Raw genomic sequence first — 23060 nt, forward strand, 5'->3', positions numbered from 1 at the left:
ACAAGCACCAATTTTACTTCCCAGTGGAATATTTCAGCCTTTTCTCCATACTAGCAAAGTAACTCATGGTGAGATGTACAAAAGGGAGCAAAAAGACAAACTATTATGGTATTTGCTCACATGCCGCATCTTAATGCGCTCTTCTCCTATAAAAGACACTTTTGTGATTATAACTTTCCAGAAACAGAGAGGTTTGCCCAGTTTTCCCTCCATGTTTGTCCCAGTGTGGCTAGGACCCTCTGTTCTGCAAGTAGCCATGTAACTTTACTCCTGTAAACTACAGAGAACGGGAAGACTTATGGCTTTACAATAAGATGTTAGTCTGGCAATGTTTGGTTCTTTCCAGACATTCAAAAAAATAATGTTTATCTTCACTTTTGGAAAGGATTTCTAATTTAGTTTTAACTTAGTTATAGTCCACGTACAGAGTAGGAAACTCCTAGCTGTTTTCAAAGCTAGTATATTAAAAGGAGCACGAGGGATAATTACTGGCAACTAAATTATGACTCTGTAGAATCCCCAAATTTAAAAGTGCTAAGCACTTCCATGGGTAGTAAACACCCTTCCAACACATTAGAAGGCTACAAATACCCATCTTTATAATAATGTAGTGGAAACCATTCTCAGTGACTCAGGAGACTGTCCTGTAAGCCTTGATAGAAGTTTCAAAATTCAGTATAAATGCTCTAAGACTTTTAACATCACTGCTGAGTATTAACCTCCCTGTATCACAAAACTCCTGTCATAATTCTGTTGAAGTTCTACAACCTCCAAAGCCTCCAGGGCTAGTTACACTGGGGGGTGAAGGGGGACGGGATGACAGAGACCAACATTTGTTAGGATTTTGAGATGACAGCAAGCTTACGCCTGCTAACTAATTTAATCCCACAAAGGATTCATACCAGGTATTTCTAACCGACACCGATATCAACGTCTGGGCTCTCTGTTTAGGTAATGGAGAATGCAAAGAGATCCAGAACACCTAAATTAGATGCCTAAAATTAGCTACCGTGAACTTTTCCTCTCTAAGCTGGCTGCACATTGCTACTTCAGTTAAAATCCCCAAACTGAAAAAACATAATAACTGCATAGCTCAACCAACAAGTTAATGAATTTGCAGCTGTAGTCCGTGCTCAGGACGAGCACAAACCAGACATAAACCGCATCAACTTCTCTCTCATTCTTCTAAGCTATTCAAAGACTTTTGTCAAAAGCCCACTCCTCAGACATTTAATGAACAAGGAAATCAAATAGCCACTGTTTTCAATCATTATCTAAAAAGGGGGCTGCCCTAACTTCTAGGGGATTTTAACTTAAAATTTTTCATATATGTAATAGACAACACACTGCTTCACATGCAGTGCACAGACTGACAAAAAAAAAAAAACACGTTAGCAAACCTGTCTCTTGTCCGTGCCCTTTAAACATATTTTTAGTACACAGAACCTTTTCCCAAGACCTGTTGTACAGATCCAAAGAATGAACTGCTTTAAGGACTATGAAACTCTCTGAAGAGGCTCATGCTTTGAGAGGAAACAACTGGATCTGGAGCAAAGGCAGAGGGCTGGTATAAACGGTAGGGGAGACTGCCAGGGGAAACTAAACATAGAAAGAACATTTCTGTGCCTATAATCAAGATCAAAGGTGACACACCTTTCTCTCCGATGCACACTGTTATTCTACAGAGCGTTTTATTCTGCAGCTGGAGAAAGCTGCAGGAGACATTGTATGGTCTCCTACAGTTGATGGGAATGAAGCAAAGAGCATAGAAGGGGGTACCATGAGAGTGGGTTATGTGCTCTAAATCAACTTGAAATCAGAAGCTGGGATTCTCCCTGTGACATGATGCTGAACTGTAACACATGACAGCAGAATGAACAAAAGACTCTTTTGCAAAAGGCCATACCATTCTGAGGTACAACTGGTGAAAAACATGGTCAGTCGGGGCCATACAGGGAATGGCAAGGAACCATTGTTTCAGAGCAACTACGTGAAGACTCCAAAAGAGTCAGATAAAAGAATGAAAGAGGAGCACGTAAGATTAGTGAAGGAAAAAAGATCAGAGAATCCCAAACTGACAGGGTTGGAAGGGACCTCTGGAGATCATCCCGTCCTACCCCCTGCCAGAACAGGGGTTCTGCCTACAGCAGTTGCACAAGACAGCATCCAGGCGGGTTTGGAATGGCTCCAGAGTGGGATACTCCCCCACACCTCTGGGCAGCCTGTGCCAGTGCTCTGCTGCCTGAACAGCAAAGAAGCTTTTCTCATGTTGAGACAGAGTTTCTCGTGTTCCAGTCTGTTCCCATTGCCCCTTGTCATATCACTGGGCACCACTGAAAAAAGACTGTTCCCATCCCCCTGGCACCCTCCCTTTAAGTATTGATAAGATCCCCCCTCAGTCTTCTCTTCTCCAGACTAAAAAGCCCCAAGTCCCTCAGCCTTTCATCATCAGAAAGATGCTCCAGTCCCCTCATCATCTCCGTAGCCCTTTGCTGGACCCTCCCCAGCAGTTCCCTGTCCTTCTTGACCCAGGGAGCCCAGAACTGGACACAGTGCTCCAGATGTGGCCTCTCCAGGGCAGAGGGGGAGGATGACCTTCCTCGACCTGCTGGCCACTCTCTTCTTGATGCCCCCCAGGATGCCATTGGCCTTCTTGGCCACCAGGGCACATTGCTGCCTCATGGGTGTCCTATTGTCCCCCAGGACTCCCAGGTCCCTTTCCACAGAGCTTCTCTCCAGCAGGCCAGCCCCTGACCTGTACTGATGCATGGGGTTATTCCTTCCCAGGTGCAGGACCCCACACTTGTCTTTGTTAAACTTCATAAGGTTTCTTTCCACCCAACTCTCCAGCCTGTCCAGGTCATGCTGTATGGCAGCACAGCCTTCCGGCATGTCAGCCATCACTCCCAGTTTTGTGTCATCAGCAAACTTGCTGATGGTACACTCTATCCCTTCATCCACATCATTGATGAATATATTGAACAGGACTGGACCCAGTACTGACCCCTGGGGAACACCACTTGTCACAGACCTTCAACTAGACTCTGCGCCACTAACCACAACTCTCTGAGCTATATCTGCCAGCCAGATAGATACAGAGACCTGTTAGAGGGAATGGATAACCAGACAATGAAGAAATTTAGAGGCTAGCGCCTGTTAAACAGTAAATAATAGCAAAAGTGTTTCAAAAACCAAAATTATATTTGAGCTTAACAAGTTACAGACACACAGGGCCTTAGAACATCTTGTTACTTGATTTACAATAATTGCAAGAGAACACTCCCTGAACATCACCAGTGGTACCTATTTGCATTAGCAGGCTTCTGGGGCAGGGAGGGGAGAAGCAGTTGGTGTAAAGTTTGATAGCTCTTCACATTTGGATCACTACAGTTACCACACCAGGCGACAGCAAAGAGCTGCTGGCAGGCACCCGACTTCTAACCAGACCTACCCTCCTCCTCTACGTGTTGGGGCAGGCAAGCACGATCAGAATGTCAACGACTGCAGCTTGCTGACTTCAGCGCTGACTTCCAGCCTTCAACCTCTCCCTTCATTTCTCTACCCTTCTCCAGTTTGCTTCCAGGTGAATGAGGGTTCTCTACACTATGGCTGCCAGAACAGTCAATGAAAAAGACTGGTGTTACTGTGCAACTAGGATGAACCAAGACTGGTACCACTGTTACTGTCATAAGCGCTCCCAAAATATTTCCTAAAATACTGTTTCTTAATTTAACGGTGGATAGAATTCAGATTTCTAACTCTGAATTGTACTGAAAGGTGAACTGAACTTTAAAGTTATCAGTAATCACTTGACAATATACATATACGTGGAAGTTACTCAAAATCAACTAATTTTCAGAATACGCCACTTCATATACTCAATTTTTAGATTTCCATATTTATGATTTATTTGAAGCGTTAACACAGAAGTGAGATGTATCAGAAGTCAGGAGAATAAACTGAAAGTGCTATAGTTTTGCTCAGACCAGATTTCTTCCAGCTTACATGGGTAAGCATTCTGCCAACCTAAAGTATCCATCAGGTCTAACAATTTTTTATGCCCTAATACTCAAACAACTTGCAAAATGGCTTGAATCACCTTTAAGTACCTGCTAGAGTTTAACTTAGTCCAAAATTACTCTGCTTCTTGAAGTAATTTAAATCCTTGAACAGATTTAAGGTCAATGCAGGGCATGAACAGGGCATGAGCAAGGCAGCTGGGCTGCTTCTCGAGAAGTGCAGTGGCTTGGCCAGCAGAGTACAGCTGAAGAAGCAGCAGACGCTGGGCGAAGTCGGCGCTGCCGCTGACAGGCCGTGGCAAACTACAAACAAGAGCATTTCTCTCGGAAAGACTGCCAGCTCCTGTGTGCCCTGGACCCTGTGTGGAACTAAGCCACTTGGCTTCTCCGAGAGACAAGGGCGCAGAAGCCATTCTGTTCAGAGTGCTGTAACAAACTGGTAGAAAAGAAGCAGCAGAAGGTGTTGAACTGTTCCCAAGAGCTGTTCCAAAGGCCAGGCTGCCCAGCACGCTCCCCCAACCAAACACTTCTCCAGCTGATTTAACAGTTGCCTAAGCCTGCACCTCATAAAAGACAAGTAGTGCAATTCCTTCATTTAAGTTTGCCTTTTCTTTTTAATGGTACTGGATTGCAATTTAATGCTGTAAATCCTTTCAATAATACTAAGAAAAAAAATAATTATCTGTCTTTGCCGAGTTTAAAGTGCATGCAATTGTCTAGATGTGTTACCACAAAGAAAGGGTAAAGCAGCAGCAAGAAAAGAGACCAGTTAAGCTGAAGTTCAGTAAGACAGAAATAAACGTTACCCTCACGCTTGCCAAAGATTGCTGTGCCTTTTCTCACAAGCAATGAGAAATTACGGAGGCTATTTATAACATCTAGGACACAATCCAGTATTCTGTATGCAAATCTATTGCCTCAGTATTATTTTTTAACCTCTGGAATAGTAATTCCAATATACTTCCAGTAGGAGAAAGGTTATTTAATTAATTCATGTCATTGTTAGGTTTTTTTCTAAGTAGTTAATTATCATGCTTTTCATTGTACTTTTATTATGAGTTAATGAAAGTCTTAACATGATGGGTAAATAAAATTTTTCTTCCAGTTGCAGACACCTTCTTGTCTCTTTTTTGTAAGTGTAAATAAAGTGGATTTTGTCATTTTTTATTAAGTTTTCCCCCCAGATGTTAAAATACTCAACAAATGTAATGAGATTGCGCGTGGGAACCATACCAAAGATTCCCTGGGTCACTAGGTAATACAACCTGCTGCCATCACAGCCTGCCGTTCTGCGGAGAGACGAACGGCAGTAACTCTAGCTAGTCACAGATTAACAGTATAGATATAAAGACTTGTACTAATTTGTGTATTCCCACAATTCAAAATGTTTTATTTTGCATTCCCACCTTACAATGTTGCAATTGATAATCATTGCTTACGCAAACTGTTTATCATTCATAAACTATGCGTTCCTGCAGCTTCACGTTTTAATCAAAGTATCATCCAGCTACATCTAGTAATTTGTCTTCTCTTGTAGCTTAGTGGTTGCTTAGTCTTTTAAAAGATTTCCGTATCTATTCTTTAATATGCCACTTGCCATCTTTCCCCGGTATTGAGAATTTTTTTTTTTCCCCTTAATGCCCATAAGCCTACACCTCTGTAGTTTTCTGACAAGACTGTCCTAACTTTCTTTTATGTTATCTGTGTCAGGAAAAAGATGCTAGATACAAAAGTTATGGGTGGACTTCAACAGCAAAATAAGGCATTTATGAACCACTTATGACCACCTGTAAGGTCTGCACCTGGGCTGTAAATTTCCTAGTTTACTTTACAAAAAAGGATAGTTATGGTGTTCACAATTCTCAGAACACTAAACATTTTTGTACTTGTACTCCTATTCCTCCTGCCCCTGCAGCTCCATTAACCCATCATGTGCATATGCCAGAAAAAAGAAACAAAATCTGATACCATGGTAAAGATTATGGATTTAAATTCACTGTTAAGTAAGACAGTTGGCAGGACAGATTATCTTCTCCACAGAAACCCAAGAAATCATCACTTGACATGACCACTTTTATGAAACCTGAAAAGCAACTGGAGCTTTTTTTTTCTTTAAAGCATAGCTATTCAGTTGTAAATCTGTGCCTCCACCGTATGAGGAGTCATATTCTACCTATTCTGAGAGAAAGGGAGAAACTTAAAAAAAAAACACACACAGTAATAAAGCATTTCTCCCACACAAAGCCTTGTCTTAATAGTCTCCAGAGTTACTTATACTTTAATATACAAAAAGATAGTGCAATTTACTTTCCAGTGGCATAGCACCCTTTTTTTTGTTGTTGTTGTCTGACAGAACTGGAATTCAAAAGAACACTTATTATTAAATACCACTGTCCGAGAACAATATTTTTAGGGAATAGCGTGTTATGGAATAAAGGGTGGTACGAAGACTCGAGGTTAAAGTGGTCAACCTGACACATTAAGACTACTTTCTCCAACAGGAAACCACTACAGAACACGCGCTCAGGTCAAAACTGTTTGCAAAATATTACTTCTGCCCACATTTAAAAAACACCAAAACATTCCCCAAAGTCAGTATTATGTGATCATATGCATTATGCAGAACACTATATACAACACACAAAGCAGGAAAGACCACCGAAACTTTCAAAATCTTAGGTGCCCACAAGAAATGGTGGCTCTTCAGAATATTCACAGCGGTCCTTTGGGGAGTAGAGATGTGGTAAACTGTCAAAGGATGCAGGCAAAAGCACACTACTACATACCACCATAAACTAGGGATAAGTGCATCATGTTTTAGGGAGGGTAAAAGAGCAGGCATCTGAAGTCCTGTTTATGGCGAAACACAGTTTTTCAAGGAAAACAACAGATTCCAGAGCTTAAAAGACCATCTTTTGCCCCATTCCAGTAATAAGTGACATCTTCAGGGATAACCAGTTATTTACAATGAAAAGAAACAATACATATGGCTTAATAATGAAGTCATTACTACCATATTTTTCAGTTCTTACAGAAAAAAAATTATCTTAAAGATAGCAACCAATTCCACCATTTCTTCCACACAATTTTAACTGGATGTCAAATAGCTGTACCTCTTCTGGAATACTTTTTTTTAAAGTGTGAAATCACATCAGAATTAGCTTTAAAAACAGTGAGGACAGGCCAGTTAAATTCCTAAAGAATACATGAGAATATTTTTAAACCACTGATTGTAAAGACGATTTAACACTAAGAGTGTTTTTAAATCACTTGTATCTAGACTTGAGAACAATTACAGGATTATAGTCCAATATATATTTATTAGACCATGGTTTTCTTCTCTACTTGTGTTCTGCATTCTGACTGACTTCTGAGATGGACTTACTTAGCACTGTAACAAGCCTTAAAAAGAGAAGTAAAGAACTTTTTGAATTGATGATAACAAAGCATCTTTTAGTTTATCAGTGCTGTCAATCCAAATTAATAGTTGGAGAAGTTAAAAAAACAACAGTATTTTTCTTTGATCTTTAAATGGCGATACAAAATTTCTTAACAAGTAGAAAATCCAATACAACAAGAAGTATTCTGAAAGTCAGTGACAACTTTTTTTGAAAAACAAGAGTTTTGCTTATGTGAAATACCTCCCAGCATTTCATCCTCAAGCTAATGAACATGAGCTTTCAAAGAGCTTTTGCCTATAATAAAAAAGGGCACCATGTCCAGCATTTATTTGCAAGACTATGCTTTACACTCAGGGGCTTCAAAAAGTGTTTCACATATAACACTTAAAACAGTTTAAGACTTAAGCTGATGAAGCTTCAAGACGAAAGCAGTACCTGTTCCATTTAGTGGCATAACCATACCCTTAAAGCTGCTTATATCTGAAACAGGAAGATATATCTAACCAGTGCCAAATTAAAACAGTGTTTCCAGAAGGGAACAGTTCATCACAATCCAAAACCCCATATGGACTGCTCAGGGTGGGGGGAGTGTGTGAGTGGTTAGAAACAAAACCCAATGAAACCCCCATGTCATTTACAGGAAACCCACGATCTCCACAGCATACAGGTTCACATTCTGACAAGGATGAGACATCCTTCTCAGTATTTCCAACTCGTCACTAGCGCAAGTCAGTTAGGAAGATTTATAGTGCCCACTACATATATTAAAAATATATTCTGTTAATTACATCCAGAAGTGCCCATAGATTATGCGCAGAACATCTGGCCCAAGGGAATTTGAACATATCTGTACATTATTTAATAAACTGTTCCACATTCTGCTTGCCAAAAAAAAAAACCAAACCCAAACCAGAACTTTTTGAACATGCAAAACAAATTAAACCTTGAAATCACAGAACTGATTAGGTCTCAGGCAGCATTATAAAAAAAAAAAAGCCAGTATTTAGAAAGCTACTTTCTACCAAAAAAGGTAATCCAAGAATAACAAGTTTCACAGGCAATCAGCGTGATTTACTAATCACATGGTTTTACACTAACAGCAAAATTACAAGAGGATTTTAAATTAACTTTTTTTTTTAAATTAAGCTTGTTGCCATCCTCAATATCAATTCTTTCCTTCAATATCTGCCTTATCCTCCAATCCTCCTCCTTGAATCCAATTAAACTTTTCCGCTTTAGAAAACTATGGTTTTCAATAACTGGTATATTTTCCTGATCTTTTTGAAATGGCCAGATTGGTCACATAAACACTGTTGTTCTATTTATTTTAAGAGAGCATTGTACGGATTTCAAAGATTTCTGTGTATTCACTTTCTTCATTGAGTAAAGACAAAGTGATTTTCTATCTTAATGACCTAGTCAGAAAAAATCCTGGGAATGGTGATAGCAGTCACAAATGTAACTATAGCAATTTGTCATAGCCATGGTAATATTTTTATTAAAGTAATACACATGAGAAAAAATTGCTGAATATAAAACATATTCTAGAATTGCAATTCAAAAAGAAGTGACTTTTTGGTCAAGTTGCCTTCCTATCAGGCTTCCTAATTTCAACTACTGAGTGAACAGTCTGTAAAAACGCTTAGCAAAGAAGCCTGCATTTAATGTGTTTGACAACTACTTTATGCTGAGATTTTCAGATTTCCTCTATAGAACTTATTTTTCACAAAACAGAAAAAAATTACAGAAATAGAAAGTTTTCACTATCACAAAAATTTACATGAAATTCACGGTGGTTTTATGTAATATTTGCAGCAAGGCTATTTGAAGGCAACAGTGGCCCATCAAATAGACTTAGATGTGCAGTTTGGTAAAAGATGTTTTAAAAAATGGTAATGAGTAGGTATTTCCATGACTGGGGAAAAAAATCTAGCACTAGAAATGCACTCTTATTGCATACTGCTGAATCAAATTCAGGCAATTATTAGTAAATTCTATATTTTCTTTATTTAATTCCAATTTCAAGGCAAAAACTAACAGGGCGGGGAAGCCCACAAACCAAAATAAAGACAATAAGTCACAAAAGCTGTAGGTAGTTCTTGAATCCCGGTAGGAAAATGAAACTCTAGTACCAATTCTGCAAAACCTGGTGCTGAATGATTACTTATATTAATTGCCCTACGAAGAAAATTAAATTCCTCATATGGAGTACTATCATGGACAATCTGCAGTCCTCACTCCAGGAAAAGTCACATCTGGGAAAATCCAGGGTAAAAGCACTCAGCATTACCATTGCTATTTCCCATTCCCAATCCTAGTTACTCAAAACAGAGAGCCTTCCCCTCTCTAACCAAAGAGCTCTGCCTTGGTAATGTGTCTCATCAGTAATGTAAGTTCCTCTTTGAACAGTCCTGTTACGCACTTAAATAATTAACTGGGTTTAGGACATACTGGTGTTTCAAAAACGAGAAGCTTTCCAGCTCTACACAAATTCATGCTGCTCAGTAATAGACTGGGAAGTAAGGTGCTCATAGAAGTATATTTTTTGCAACACGGAGAACTGACTTTTAGTCACATAGATGACAGATGCCAAGAAAAAAGAACCATTTGGGAAACTCACAAAAGCTACTTAAATACATTTTCATAAGAATTCTGTGAACTTCAGAACAGTAGTACAAGTTACAAAATATATTTAGGGAAAAATAGGAAGAAAATAACAACTGAGTCAGAGTACTAGTTTCTCTGGCAGTTTTCAAGTCTATTCCTCCCATAGCTATTATTTTAAATGGAATGCCAAACAAGTGGCATGAAAACGAAAACATTGTCAGCATAATTTCCCTGTAGTAGACAGTAGGAAAAAATATTTACTGCATCCAGTGAAAAAAGAAATCCAAAACCCAAGACGACCACACACTGGCACTGCAAGTTATTTCACTAAATACAGCAAATACAGCTATTTCAGTTGATGCAGTAAAAATAAAATAAACAGCATGGAATTATCTTTCACACACATACTTCACACCTTCTTTTTTAAACAGTATTGCCAGCCTGAACAGTTTGAACACAGAAAATTTAGGAAAAAAAGAACTTTTTCATCAAAGTTAAGGAAAACTTCACATTGTTTCTACATACTACAGCGAAATGCTTTTTCCAATTAAAACATTTCTTATTTTCTATTCATTCCAAAACACGCTGTGCTTAGAAAGTTTCAGAGAAATGCAAAGGTGTGCCCATTCTCCCTACTTAAATATCCCTATTTATAGCTTCCAAACGTTAACAAGTAGGAATGAAATCTCTTCACAGCTGCAGGAAGCCTTTAAACTCTACTTTTTAAATTAAGCACAAATGACAGACCTACACACTCACTCTGTTGCTCTCTTTGCAGAGTGAAACCTGACAAGCCTGACAGACTCCATTTGTGGTTTATTCTCCCCTGTGTTTTATCACTGTCATTACCTTTTCTCCCCAGCGATCAGAATTAAGAACAGGAGGAAGTCTTCTCTATTATGCTCTCCCCCCAAAAAAGGTACACCGCCCTGGAAGCACGGGCGCTAGCTTAGTCATCGCAACACACACCCCATCCTCCGAGCCGCGGGCACGGACTGGGGAGATGCTGCAGCTCAGCCGTTCCCAGCCCCGGCTCCTTCAGTGCGGGCGTGACACAGATGTTGAGAGAGGACCGAAAAAAGGGTGTTGGCGCCCCTGGCCCCGGCGGAGCGGGAGCCGAGGGTCGGCACCCACCGGCGCCGGGAGCCTGAGGCACAGCAGAGGCCCGGCCCGGCCCTCCCCTTACCTTCCGCCACGTCCTCGTCGATAGCCCCCTTCACCTGGGAGAAGCACCACTGGAAATCGTTGCTGCCGCCGCCGCCTCCACCTCCTGCCACCCCTGAAGAGGGAAGAGAGGGCGGTGAAGGGAGGGAGGGCCGCCCCGCCGTCCCCTCGGCCCCCGCCGCCCCCGGCCCAGCCCCTTCCCCAGCGGGGCCCGGCCCAGGCCGCGCCAGGCCCCACCGCCTCGGCCGCACGCCGCGGCCTGGCCCGGCGCCCCGGGGGCAGCCCCGCTCCCCACGGTGTCCTCCCCCCCCCCCCTCGCCGGCGGGGCGCTGCCTCCCGCCCCCCGGGTCCGCACGGCGCGGTGCGGCCGGGCCTGCCGTGCCGGCTCCCGCGGCGCCCTCCGCCCAGCGAGCGAAGCGGAGCTGGAGCCGCAGCGGAGCCGGAGCCGCAGCGCAGCCGGCCCGCGCGGCCTCACCTGCCATGTCGCACGGTGCCGGTGGGGCGGGGGGCCGCGGCGGGGGGGAGGCGCCGGCCGGGAGCGGGTCGCAGCCGCCGCCGCCGCCGCACGGAGCTGCCGCCGCGGGAGGTTTCGGGGTTTCAAAATGGCGCCCATTGCCGGTCGGCCTGATCCGGTGACGTCATCGCTCCGGCGCTCCTCAGGGAGGGGGCGAGCGCGGGCGGCGGCGGCGGCCCAGGCTGGGGGTGGCCTACCCGGCGGGGCGGACGGACGGGCTCGGCTCAGCGCGGGCAGGGCAGGCGCAGGAGGAGAAGAAGGAGGTCCGCGTCGCGGAGGCGCTGCCCGGGCGGCGGCAGGCAGGCGGGGAGCGGGGGGCTCCACACTCACCGTTAGGATAAGGGGCGCGGCGGGCCCGGACTGCCATGGCGGTCTCGGTCCCGGGTGGGGACAGCTGTGGGAATGATCTCGTCGATATGCCTTCTGATTTGTTTTTGCTTTAGTTTTTTTCCCCCTGGGCGTTTGTGATGCTTCCTAAAACGATGAACTTGCTGCTTGTCTGTTTGCTCTTTCAGCGAGTGTCAGAGCCGGGGACAGCTCAGGGGTCACCGCGCACAGCCTGGCCTGAGGTGAGGTGAGGTGAGGTGAGGTGAGCTGGCCTGGCCTGGCCTGGCCTCCCCGGGGGTTTGCAGGGGTTTATGGAGGGTCAGGGCTGGGCTGGGCACGGCCTGGGGAACCTGAAGCATGTGAGGGAGAGTTCTCGTCAGGCAGACAGCCCGTGGGGGCCCGTCCCCTGTCTGGGTTTGTGAAGCCCAGGTGGTGGTGTAGCTGTGATGGTGTCAGGAAATGCAGCTGGTGTCTTGTAAATAGAGTATAATTGCATGCACCTGGTGCCTTGGAGCATTTAAGTGTTTAGGTAGCATCCCTTCCTGGTGTCTCTGGAGTGCTGCAGAGATGCACACTCTGGTCTCATAAGCTGTGAATATTACTGATGCTCTGTTTAGTTTTGCACTATTATGCTGGTTTTTTTTTTTTCTAAATCAGCATAGAAACTGAAAGCTGTGAAGATACAATTTTTACCCATAAATCCCCAAAGCCAGAAAGAAATGAAAATAAATTTTGTGTTTTTCTAAGACTCTTGCATAGATATATTTTTGACTTGTAAGTCCTCCAGAATCATAGAAGATATATAGAATGGTTTGGGTTGGAAGGGACCTCGAAGATCACGGAATCACAAAATGGTTTGGGTTTGGTAGGGATCTTAAAGATCATCCAGTTCCAACCACCCTGCCCTGGGCAGGGACACCTCCCTCAGCCCAGGTCGCTCCCAGCCCCGTCCAACCCGGCCTTGAACACCTCCAGGGATGGGGCAGCCACAGCTTCTCTGGGCAACCTGCACCAGGGGCTCACCACCCTCACGGGAGAGAATTTCTTCCTAATATCTCATCTATATCTCCGCTCTTTCAGTTTAAAACCGTCCCCCCTCGTCCTATGGCTCCCCTCCCTGATCCAGAGTCCCTCCCCAGCTCTCCTGGAGCCCCTTTAGGGACTGGAAGGGGCTCTAAGGTCTCCCCGGAGCCTGCTCCAGACTGAACACCCCTAATTCTCCGCAAAAGGACTTAGCTTGCCTGGGTTCAGTAATGTTCCTCTCAGGTGATTTCTGCTCCCGGCTCGCAGTTTCTTCCTGGTACCTTAGATATAGAAATGTATTTGACTTAAGTTTTCCTTATTAAATTTCTTGGTATGATGCCTGTGTCCATTTATGAATTGATTACTTGATTGGTATTGTTTATTCCTTATGCCGTGTGTTATGTATTTAAAAATATATTTTTTTTTTACCTCACTCAGAAGAGTGTGTCTCCTTTGTAGGTATAGGAAAGTAATCTTTCAAGGGAAGTGGGTATTAGTTGCATTTTATTATGTAGTCTCTGCTCTGCAGAGAGAACTTGTGGGACAAGTTCTGTGCATAGCAAAACTCCTACTTGCCTGTTGAAAATTATCCATTTTATTTTTTGATTGACTTTCACAATCAGCCCATAGTGATTAGCCAGCTATATCCATATATAAAATTAGTGTTATATGTGTTTCATAATTTTAGGGATACCTGAAACTTCTGTATCAAGACATGAAGAGTATTTCACTAATGGAAATCCAAATGGTATTAATTTTAATTTGAAAGGAACTCAGTCTCGAAGTTTTTATTTTTGAAGTGTTTTTTATTGCTTTGTATTAGCAACAGAAACATTTAAATAAAAAAACATTAAATTTATGCATGCTATGAGCAGCATGGGTATAGATACACCGCAGACTAAGCCTTGTGCCTTGAAATCTTATTTCAGCTTGAAGTAAACACTGGCTTCGTTCCGTTACTGAACTGAGAGGGGAGGTTTTATGTCACACTGTTGGCCTGAGTCTGCTTAAATCTTGATGACAGCTACTGGTCACAAATCAGGTCTATGACCTGAGCTTCTAGGAATTTTTTAACAGGAAACATCAATTTAAAATTTAAATAAAAAAATCAGTGGAAATTCAGTATTCTTACCAGCTTTCTTGTGTGCATCATGTTGCCATTATGGTGAGCTGTATGTGTAATGGTAAAATTTTAAACATAAATAAAACTTGGGTATTTCTTGTGTCTGTGTTTTGGATGTCTTCAACCATCTAGGGAGTGACTGTGAGGAAGGTGGAGGACAACTGCTGCTCAGTGGTGCACAGCCAAAGTCAGTCAGTGGAAGTTGCAGCAAGGGAAGTGCAGGTTAGATGTAAGGAAAGGGCTCTTCACCGGAGGGTGCTTTAATGCTGGAACCAGTGGCCCGGAGGTGGGGGAGGCCCCGTCCTTGGGGAAGGTCTTTACTCACTGGCTGAGGCCGTGAGCAGCCTGAGCTACCTTCTAAACATGACCCTGCTTTAAACAGGGGTTTGGGCCAGATGACCTCCGGAGGTCCCTCCCAGCCGAAATGGTTGGAGTCTGCGATATACATTCAGTCTTAATTCTTACCTTAGTATTTTTGTATGTGTGTAGGTTTGGGTTTTTTTTGCCACTTTTTTGTGCACTAATGTGTGCTTTTGGAGTGAACTAGATGCCTTTATATGCCATAAATTCCTGTAAATTAATGAGTATGTATAACCTGAGAGAGAATTCAAATGTTGATATACCTAAATTGTTTTGAGGATATTCTACTAATTTTAAAACTGAAGTTAAAATAGCTATTAATTAAGTTAGTCTCTTTAAATGGGTGCATGCATTTGTTCATTTTCTAATGTATGCAATTTTATGAGCAGGATCTTTTCTTAAAGTGTTATATTCTTGTGAAGTGTTTTTTTTTTTTAATAAAAGTTAAATTCATATGCAGAACGCACCTGTTCTCATTGATTATATTCACAGAATAGGTTAATTAAAATGAAGGAACTATTAAGTTTTTACAAGCTTCCTGAAGTTTGGAGCTCAAATTCAAAAGAATGCATTGATTGAAAAACACTCAGCCCACTGTAATCTATTGGGTGTTTTGTAGTTTATAAACCTCTTCACAGTTGTCTGATACTTGCGTGTGACTTTCTTAAAATATTACTTTGCTCGCTTGCTTCTACCTGGAAGTTTGTGTTGGGCACTTGTATCGGATTGCTGGGAAAGTTTTCCTGTGCACAGCTCCCCGTGCCTTGGGGAACCCCGGGGGGGTGGCCGTTGCACAAGCAGTGGGACGCGGGTGGGTGTAATACATTTGTATAATTCTCAGAATTAAAGCATGGAGTGTTTGCGGTGGCTGTTTCCAGTTTAATGGTTTAGTGTCATGTATTTAGGAGTTGCGCTTGGAAGAAAGTGACGCTTTGCTCTTGCCACACTTAGCAAGAAAAGCTAGTGACAGCGATGTTTCCAAATGTTCTCTCAAAATAGTATCTTGCCTAGCCAGCTGCTTCGTGCCCCCTGACATATGCTGTGTGAAATGTTGCTGCCAACTCACCAGCAGTTGTTTCTCGTCATATTTCCCATTATCTGTTTATGATTAAATGAAGCCCTGAACTCTGCTGGTGGTTTGGTAGCGGTCTTTCACTACTATTGCTTTGAAAAAAAAGCATGCTGAAAGTATATTTTTATCTTCAAAAAACATAATGCAAGCCATAGAAATAGCATTTATCATAGAGTGAAATACAACCGGTTGGCATACAGTCAGATTTCACTAATAGATACATAGCACATGCTAATTGACATAAAAACATACGATTATTCTTAGGTGAGAAGAACAACAGATTTTTTTTCCAAAGGAATTTTTGTCAGTCTTCCAAATTTCAGAGAAAATCTGCTGGTATGGTAAGTTATTAGCCCTGTATTTAGTCTTACTACCTGTAGTTTTTTACACTGTATTTATCAATATGTTATATAAACATATTCTGGACTTCAGTCCTTAGACTGGTCTTTGTTTAACAGAAGTTTGCTGCCCTCATTGTCTTTGCGCCCCACCCCCTGGTAGGTGGATGCTTGCTCTCAGACCTGTCCCAAAGCCGGGAGCTACAGACCCCCCTCTCTCTGGAATATTGTCATTTAGACTCTCGCTTTTTCTGCACCAGACAATCCTTGCATCCAAGCCCCTCAGTAGAGTAAGTCCCTTTCTTCATGTCCAGCCTAATGACCTAAAACTTGCGGTTCAGCTCGTCTCTCGCTTCCTGCTCTCCCGAAATACCAGTCTTCCAGGCAGCACCGCCGCCTTCCTCACTGCCACCAGACTGTACGTCCCGTGCAGAAATCCTGTGACGCATTGCAGCCGCCTCTGCCAGCCTGGCCCCAGCTGATCCACGGCACCAGCGAGGGGAGCTCTTCCAGGAATAAGCAGCACAATGTTTTTTTCCTAGTGCTAGTTTGGCTGCTGCCGCACATTTCATTTGTGTGTTATGGGTAGCTTCTGTGGATGATGACATGTGCTTTGCTCTCTGCTTACAGCTGCGAAGACAAAGTATGCCCTAGTTAGTCACAATTTCTTGTCCTGCGTACGTTCCAGTAGTATTGTCAGGCGTTTCACACGGTTGTTTAGAGAGGAAAGAATGTGAGGAGAAGGAAAGAACTGCAGAGACCTTTGCTGCAGCTGACAGTCGTGATGAATATACCTTGGGAATGTCAGCTTTAGACAGCTGAAAGCAGTGATTTTTTTCTGAAAATAGAAACAAAAGAAACTCTTCAATAGCTGAATCACCTCCTGACTGAAGAAAATATCTGTTCTATTGTGTTTTTCATGCTGTGATCCAGTAATTGCTCTCTGGCATTATAAGGAAAGATCTTGAGCTAAACAAAAACTTCAGGCAGCTTCTCAGTGCTCTCTGAACACTTCTATGTAAACCACTTTTTTAGTAATGTCACAAACGTTGCTGCTGGGAGAGGATCTTGGGAATGGTTGCTTTGTGTGCCCAGTTGAGGAGTCACAAGACTTTTCTACTAAATTACATTGGTGTGGATGCGAAAATGGTTTTGCATTTTACTCAGGACCAAGCCAGGGATTACATCTCATTTTGTGCAGTAACTTGCTGTTCCATAAAACAGGAGTTGGTAGTAGCTAAGATTAAGTTTGGAGATTACTGCCTAGTTTGGCCTCTGTGGCCCAGTCTATGTAGATGGGGAAAATGATGAGCAACTTTCCTTTGCCTTTCCTGCCCTTTTCTCCTCTCGGCTACCCTTTAGCATATTGCAGTCAGCTTTGCCATCCTGGCAGACAGGCAGTAACTTTGATCAATCCTATAGCCATCATATTTTGGCTTGTAATTTCAGTCCATGTGGACTCATGGTTGGTAGTTGGCTTCTTTATTTAATTTTATTCTGTGTTTGCTGTAGCACACCACCACCAGCATGCCCTAGTCTCTCTTTCCGGCGTGTTTCTCCTGCTGCGTTGGAGCCTTCCACTGTTTGTCTGCATTCCGCAGTCTCTGATGGTGCCCAGGCCACTGAAACCCTTGTCTGAAAGCTGAACAACCCAGCTTCTCCAGGTACCACTCTCAGCAGGGTTCAAAACTCTGCCTGTTGTCCCGGTTGCTCCAGTAGAGGTTCCTGCAGTCCTTCAGAGAATGTCATCACAGAAGCCATATTTTCAGTTTCTTTCTTTTCAAAAATTAAGTCCTTCCTCTATATCCTCCTTTCTGTCTCCTGCCTGTAGTACCGCTTTACAGAAGTCGTGTGGTTGATGGTAATAGGTAATAGTTGCTTTCAGTTCTCCTTGAAGGTGGGTTACTTCCTCAGCGGTGGATTGCTGGATATTTAGCAAAATACTCTTAGAACAATTCCATATGGTTTTGCATCTGTTTGCACTCTTTCTTCCGATTGCTTTGGCTCATACAAATAGTTTTATGGCATAGAGAACATGAAGCATGGCAGTGGACATGCTCTGTTTGAATGTAATGAGGCTGTAATTGCTTTGATCAGAGCTGCCCTTAATTTTTAGTTCTAAGGTGAGTTCAGAGAGTATGTTCTGTGCAGATGGAAATCTGTTTCTGCATTTCAGTTTTCTTCTGTCAAAGCAGAAAAGTGCCAGCAAACCCTAGTTGTTGTTCCCTCTGCGTGCTTTCCCTGCTGTCAGGTAAAGTCCTTAAAAGACCTCCCTTCCCATGCACATCTTTCCTCCTTACTCAGCACTGCTGAGGGTGGTGTGGTTTATTTGCATGAAAGCTAGGAATTCTGTCTTCTTTCAAATTAGATTCATCTCAGTTAGCTTTAAGGTTATTATTTCCTTTGACATAAGTGGTTCTTTGCTTTGTCCTGCCCAGAGCCAGTCCCTGCCATTTTGGTTCAGGGCTTGCTGATTGCCGTTCCAGACATTCCAGAGGTACTATCCATTTCTTTCTCCACTGGAATAGCTATCAACAGGAACCAGGTGTGTCATTGTGGTCTTTCAGTTTAAAATGGGAGCTGAATGTTTGCAATCTTGTTAATGTCGTGAAAATCAAGTAAATTTCCATTTTGTCACTTGCTGTGTTTCCTCCTAGTGGCTTAGGAGCTAGCTTCCCTGAACACATGGTGCTCTCTTACCTGAATAGGCTTGGGTTTGGGGATGGTTGGTATCACTTCTCTGTGATGTGCTGTACATCTAGAGATGGCCCTTTATGCTATTTTAAGACCTATGCAGCTGATGAACTATGAACATCTTGCTAAAATATTCATTTTCAGGTTACCTCTGAAGGGAACTTTTATTATTTGGTTTGAATGGAATTGCTCATCCTTCTGCTTCTCTTGAATTAAAGCAGAAATTATCTTGATCTCACAAGTTGGAGAAGACGGATGTCAGACTCAGAAGTGAATTAGTCATATCTGTGATAGCAAGATTTCTGTTCTGTGACACTTTGCTAAATGTCAAAGTCTCATTCCTACCCAGCCCACAGCTGCTCCACTCTGTGCAACTTCAATTAAAACTTCAGAATAGTTCCAAACATTTTTGGGTTTGTCCAGCCTCACCCAGATTTTAATTGCAACTTGTTCATTTTCCACTGGAGAAGAAAAGTTATAAACCTGTCACAACCAAGTTATGAGTCACTTCTTTAGCTAGGTGTGGCTGCAGATACTCCACTCCTTTGACTTTAAGAAGTCAGTCGTTACCTACATTTTAACAGTATGGCAAATTGAGCATGGTGTAGGGCTTATTCAACGCTAAAGTATTTCTTCCTGCTTTAAACTGATGTGGATGCTTAAGGGGAGAGGAAAAGAAAAAGAAACTCATGTCTTTGAAGAGAAAGTATTTGAACGCTACTGAAAACACTCAAGTTAGGAAAACACCTATTTGTTTGAAGACTGGAACAGGCTGCAAAGTGAAGCACGTAAGAGACCTGTGTGCAGTGCTATGCAGAAATGTAGGAAATGCCATTTTTTACTTGCCGCAGCTTTTCTATTTTGAGTAATGAAGGCTTGAATGAAGACGTTTTTTTGTTCCCCTCTTACCATGTTGATTGCAGTGTATGATTTCATGAGGGGCAAAAGTCAAAGGGCCATATGGACCAAATTCATGACTCAAAAATAAACAAGATTAACAAGCCCTTCTACGTTCATTGTTAGCTACTGCAGGAAATGCATGTTCTAGCAGCAGTGCTATAATAACCCCCTGGGGTGCTCTGCTCATGAGGCTTTGATTTGGGAAAAGCGTTAAGTGAAACTCTTAAACAATGTGGGTGTTTTTAAGAGAGGTGGGACTAGATGAATTGTTGAAGTCTTTTCTTCGCAGGGAGGCAAGTACACTGCCTACGATTTGTCCAACAGGGTGATGTTAAGTTTGGTTGGCTTCCAGACCTATCATCCTCTTAAATTGATTGACTTTTCAGTAAGAATTAAAAGTATACTGAAAAGAACATAAGAGTGTTTAAGCAAGAGTGAAATAAAGGAGAAAATTCAGTACTGAAATAAGTAGCAGTAACATATGCTAGAGCTAAGTCTGGTTGGAAGACTCAAACAGAGTGCTTGAGATGTCGGTGGATATTGGTTACAGAATATGCATTTTACTACGGGCTTGATATGGTAAAATCTTAAAGGATTATAAAATTCTTCTACCTTAAATCTGTCTGTCCTGTGCACCTTTTAGCATTAATGGTGTGCGAAGAGGAGTAAATTCCAAACCAGTGAAAGTTGCCACCTGTATTTTGGATAGTTTTATTGCACCACTGTGCCACGTCAGGAATGTAAGTAGAGACAGGAACGTTCCTGCTGGAGAGGCAGGCTGTGTGCGATGATGTGCAGCTTGGTGGGATGCAAGAGCTGTCGCATTAAGAGTGCTTTTGTGCTCCAGCCTGTAGCAAACAGTGGGCAAGCCTAATGCCCCACAGAGAGCCGCTGTCCCCGTACACGAGCTGCTTCAACGCCAGCTGAAGTTATCAATGCTCTCCACTGATGCCAGGGAGGCTCGCGTCACATCTGTGTGCGCTCATGTAGCCCTCAAAAGTCCCTATTATTCAAAACACGTGTGCCAATGATGCACTAATTTGCTATGACCTTCACACACGTTGCAGGTCTTCCAGAATGTTAACCATAAGTTTCTATCAAAAAAGAAAAATGTTATTGCTTATGCTAGTTACAATTTGACCTGTAAAACGTGGCAGGAAATGGACCTGCAAGCCTTTAAGTGGGTCCTGGGCTCTAAGCACTGCGAGACAGCCATGCATGTATTCCTGGGGTATCGTAGCGATGTCACTGTGCTACAGGCACGTGCCAGGCTTCAGAAGAGGAACAGCAGTCAGAAACCTTCCCCTAGCTGGAGGGACTGGCAGCTCATCGGAAGTTCTTAGCTGCACAACAAAACATGTGCCAGAACATGTAGTATCGCAGATAATCTAAGCAAAGTTGCAGGGCTGTCACCATGGTAGGTACTGTTTTGTGTTGGCTATGGGGATTGTTGGCTGAATGTTTCTGCTCAAACAGGTCAGCTGAAGAAAGGCACGTTAGCTTCTGTCCTCCAGTGCTGGGTGACGCTGTGGTTGTGTCCTCAGCAGAACTGTACGAGCTGTTAAATATGGGCTTGCGCTGGGAAGGGGGCCAGGGCAAACAGCAGTCTGAGGAAAAGGAACACAGGCATTTGCTAAATATTTGTTTCAATTATTTGAACTACCCTGTATTCTTATTACCTCAAGCTTATAAAGTGTTTACAGACGCTTCCCAATTGAGGGTTACTGACCGAAACGGAATATTCTAGCTGTATAATAATACAAGTTTTATTAGTAGTGCAAGTTGTCTCTACATTTAAACTGTTTTTTTAAGTCAAAATTGCAAAATGAAGCCTTTTGCATTGATTCATTTACATTTCTATGTTATAAAAGCTGCCAACAAAGGCATATCCATTAAAAAAAAAAACAGTATTAAGGTTGTTATTTTGGTGTGTTACAGGCACTGTTTGGTGGCCTGGGAAGATGCATGCAGGGAGGTTTGCCGTGGCAGGAGTTGTTAGGTCTTTGCTTTGGTGTCACCCAGACGGACAATTTTAGCTGTACGTTCAGCACATTCCAGTGTTGCAGTACACGTATGGTTAGTGCTTTTAAACGTCACTGCTTTTTGTGCAGTGTTTCCAAGGTTTAACCTTTCTCTTTATCCTCATGCCAATGTTTTTGTCAAAGCTCTCCTCTCCTGATGTCTGGGCTATGGGAGCCTTCCCCTTGGTGGTGACCTGTCCAACCACCTTGACTCCTGGGGGACTGCTCTGATCACGGAATCACGGAATTTTCAGAGTTGGAAGGGACCTCTAGAGACCACCCAGCCCCACTCCCCTGCCAAAGCAGGATTGCCCGGAGCACATTACTCAGGACTGCATCCAGGCGGGTCTTGAAAACCTCCAGAGAAGGGGACTCCACCCCCTCTCTGGGCAGCCTGTGCCGGTGCTCTGTCACACGAACCAGCCTGTGCCGGTGCTCTGTCACCCGAACCGTAAAGAAGTGTTTCCGTGTATTTGAACAGAACTTCCTGTGTTCTAACTTGTGCCCATTGCCCCTCGTCCTGTTACTGGGAACCATTGAAAAGAGCCTGGCTCCATCCTCCTTCAGCCCACCCTTTAGATACTTGTACGCCATAATAAGGTCTCCCCTCAGCCCTCTCTTCTCCAGGCTAAAGAGTCCCAGCGCTCTCAGCCTTTCCTCATACGGGAGATGCTCCAAGCCCTTCATCATCTTAGTTGCCCTTCGCTGGACTCGCTCCAGCAGTTCCCTGTCCCTCTTGAACTGGGGAGCCCCAAACTGGACACAGTATTCCAGTTGTGGCCTCACCAGTGCAGAGTAGAGGGGGAGAATGACCTCCCTCGACCTACTGGCCACACTCTTCTTTATGCAGCCCAGGATTCCATTGGCCTTTTTGGCAACAAGGGCGCATTGCTGGGCCATGGATAATTTACTGTCTACTGTCTGATGCAAGAGCACAAGCCTGTTCACAGGTTCTTCTGCTTTCAGCACATCACAAACAGGCATCGTACTTCTCATTTTACAAATCTTTCATATTAAAATCTTTTGTTATCTTAGGCATGTAATAAATACTAATTCTTGAAGCATCCCAAGAAAGCCCCAAATCCCTCTTGAGGGCTCCAGGCTGGTGAATGGCCACAGGGGAACAGGAGAGCGCAGGGCCTGTGTGCCTTCAGCCTCCCCAGACCCGGAGGATGGGAAGAAGCAGTGATAAACAGCTGGTGAAAATATCTCAAAACGTCATGAAAAAACGTTTTTCCATCGAGAGCTTGAAAGCACTGCCCTAAGCTGTGCTGCTGAGTGATGTTCATCAGTCCAGTTTCATTTGGAGTTGATCATTGCTTTTTCTCCATCCTGTATGAACCTCTCAATTACTTGTCTTGCACAGGTACCATCCCAGTACCATCCCAAGTTCAGCAGTGGGTTTCAGGCACTCTGACAGAAACTGGAAGACGTGTTTTTCCTCTAATCAAAACAACATCGTTCTCTGCAGCGATTTCAGAGACGTGGGAAGCCATA

At 43.2% G+C, this 23060-nt stretch overlaps 1 protein-coding gene and 1 long non-coding RNA gene across 2 annotated transcripts in view; one reads left to right on the forward strand and one right to left on the reverse strand.

Annotated features, from left to right (window-relative positions):
• Window positions 1-11759, reverse strand: part of PPP2R2D (protein phosphatase 2 regulatory subunit Bdelta) — a 32314-nt gene extending 20555 nt beyond the window's left edge. The window contains exons 1-2 of the mRNA XM_082486253.1: window positions 11667-11759; window positions 11214-11306 (exon numbers count right to left, since the gene is read on the reverse strand). Of these exons, the coding sequence (XP_082342379.1) occupies window positions 11214-11306; window positions 11667-11673 (100 nt within the window). The 5' untranslated portion in view covers window positions 11674-11759. The remainder of the gene's footprint in view (window positions 1-11213; window positions 11307-11666) is intronic.
• A 145-nt stretch (window positions 11760-11904) lies between these two features.
• Window positions 11905-23060, forward strand: part of LOC309674499 — a 40730-nt gene continuing 29574 nt past the window's right edge. The window contains exons 1-2 of the long non-coding RNA XR_014269400.1: window positions 11905-11968; window positions 12221-12289. This is a non-coding gene — a long non-coding RNA (uncharacterized lncRNA). The remainder of the gene's footprint in view (window positions 11969-12220; window positions 12290-23060) is intronic.

This window comes from Vanellus vanellus (assembly GCF_965231255.1).
Source record: "Vanellus vanellus genome assembly, chromosome: 7".
NCBI classification, from domain to species: Eukaryota; Metazoa; Chordata; class Aves; order Charadriiformes; family Charadriidae; genus Vanellus; species Vanellus vanellus.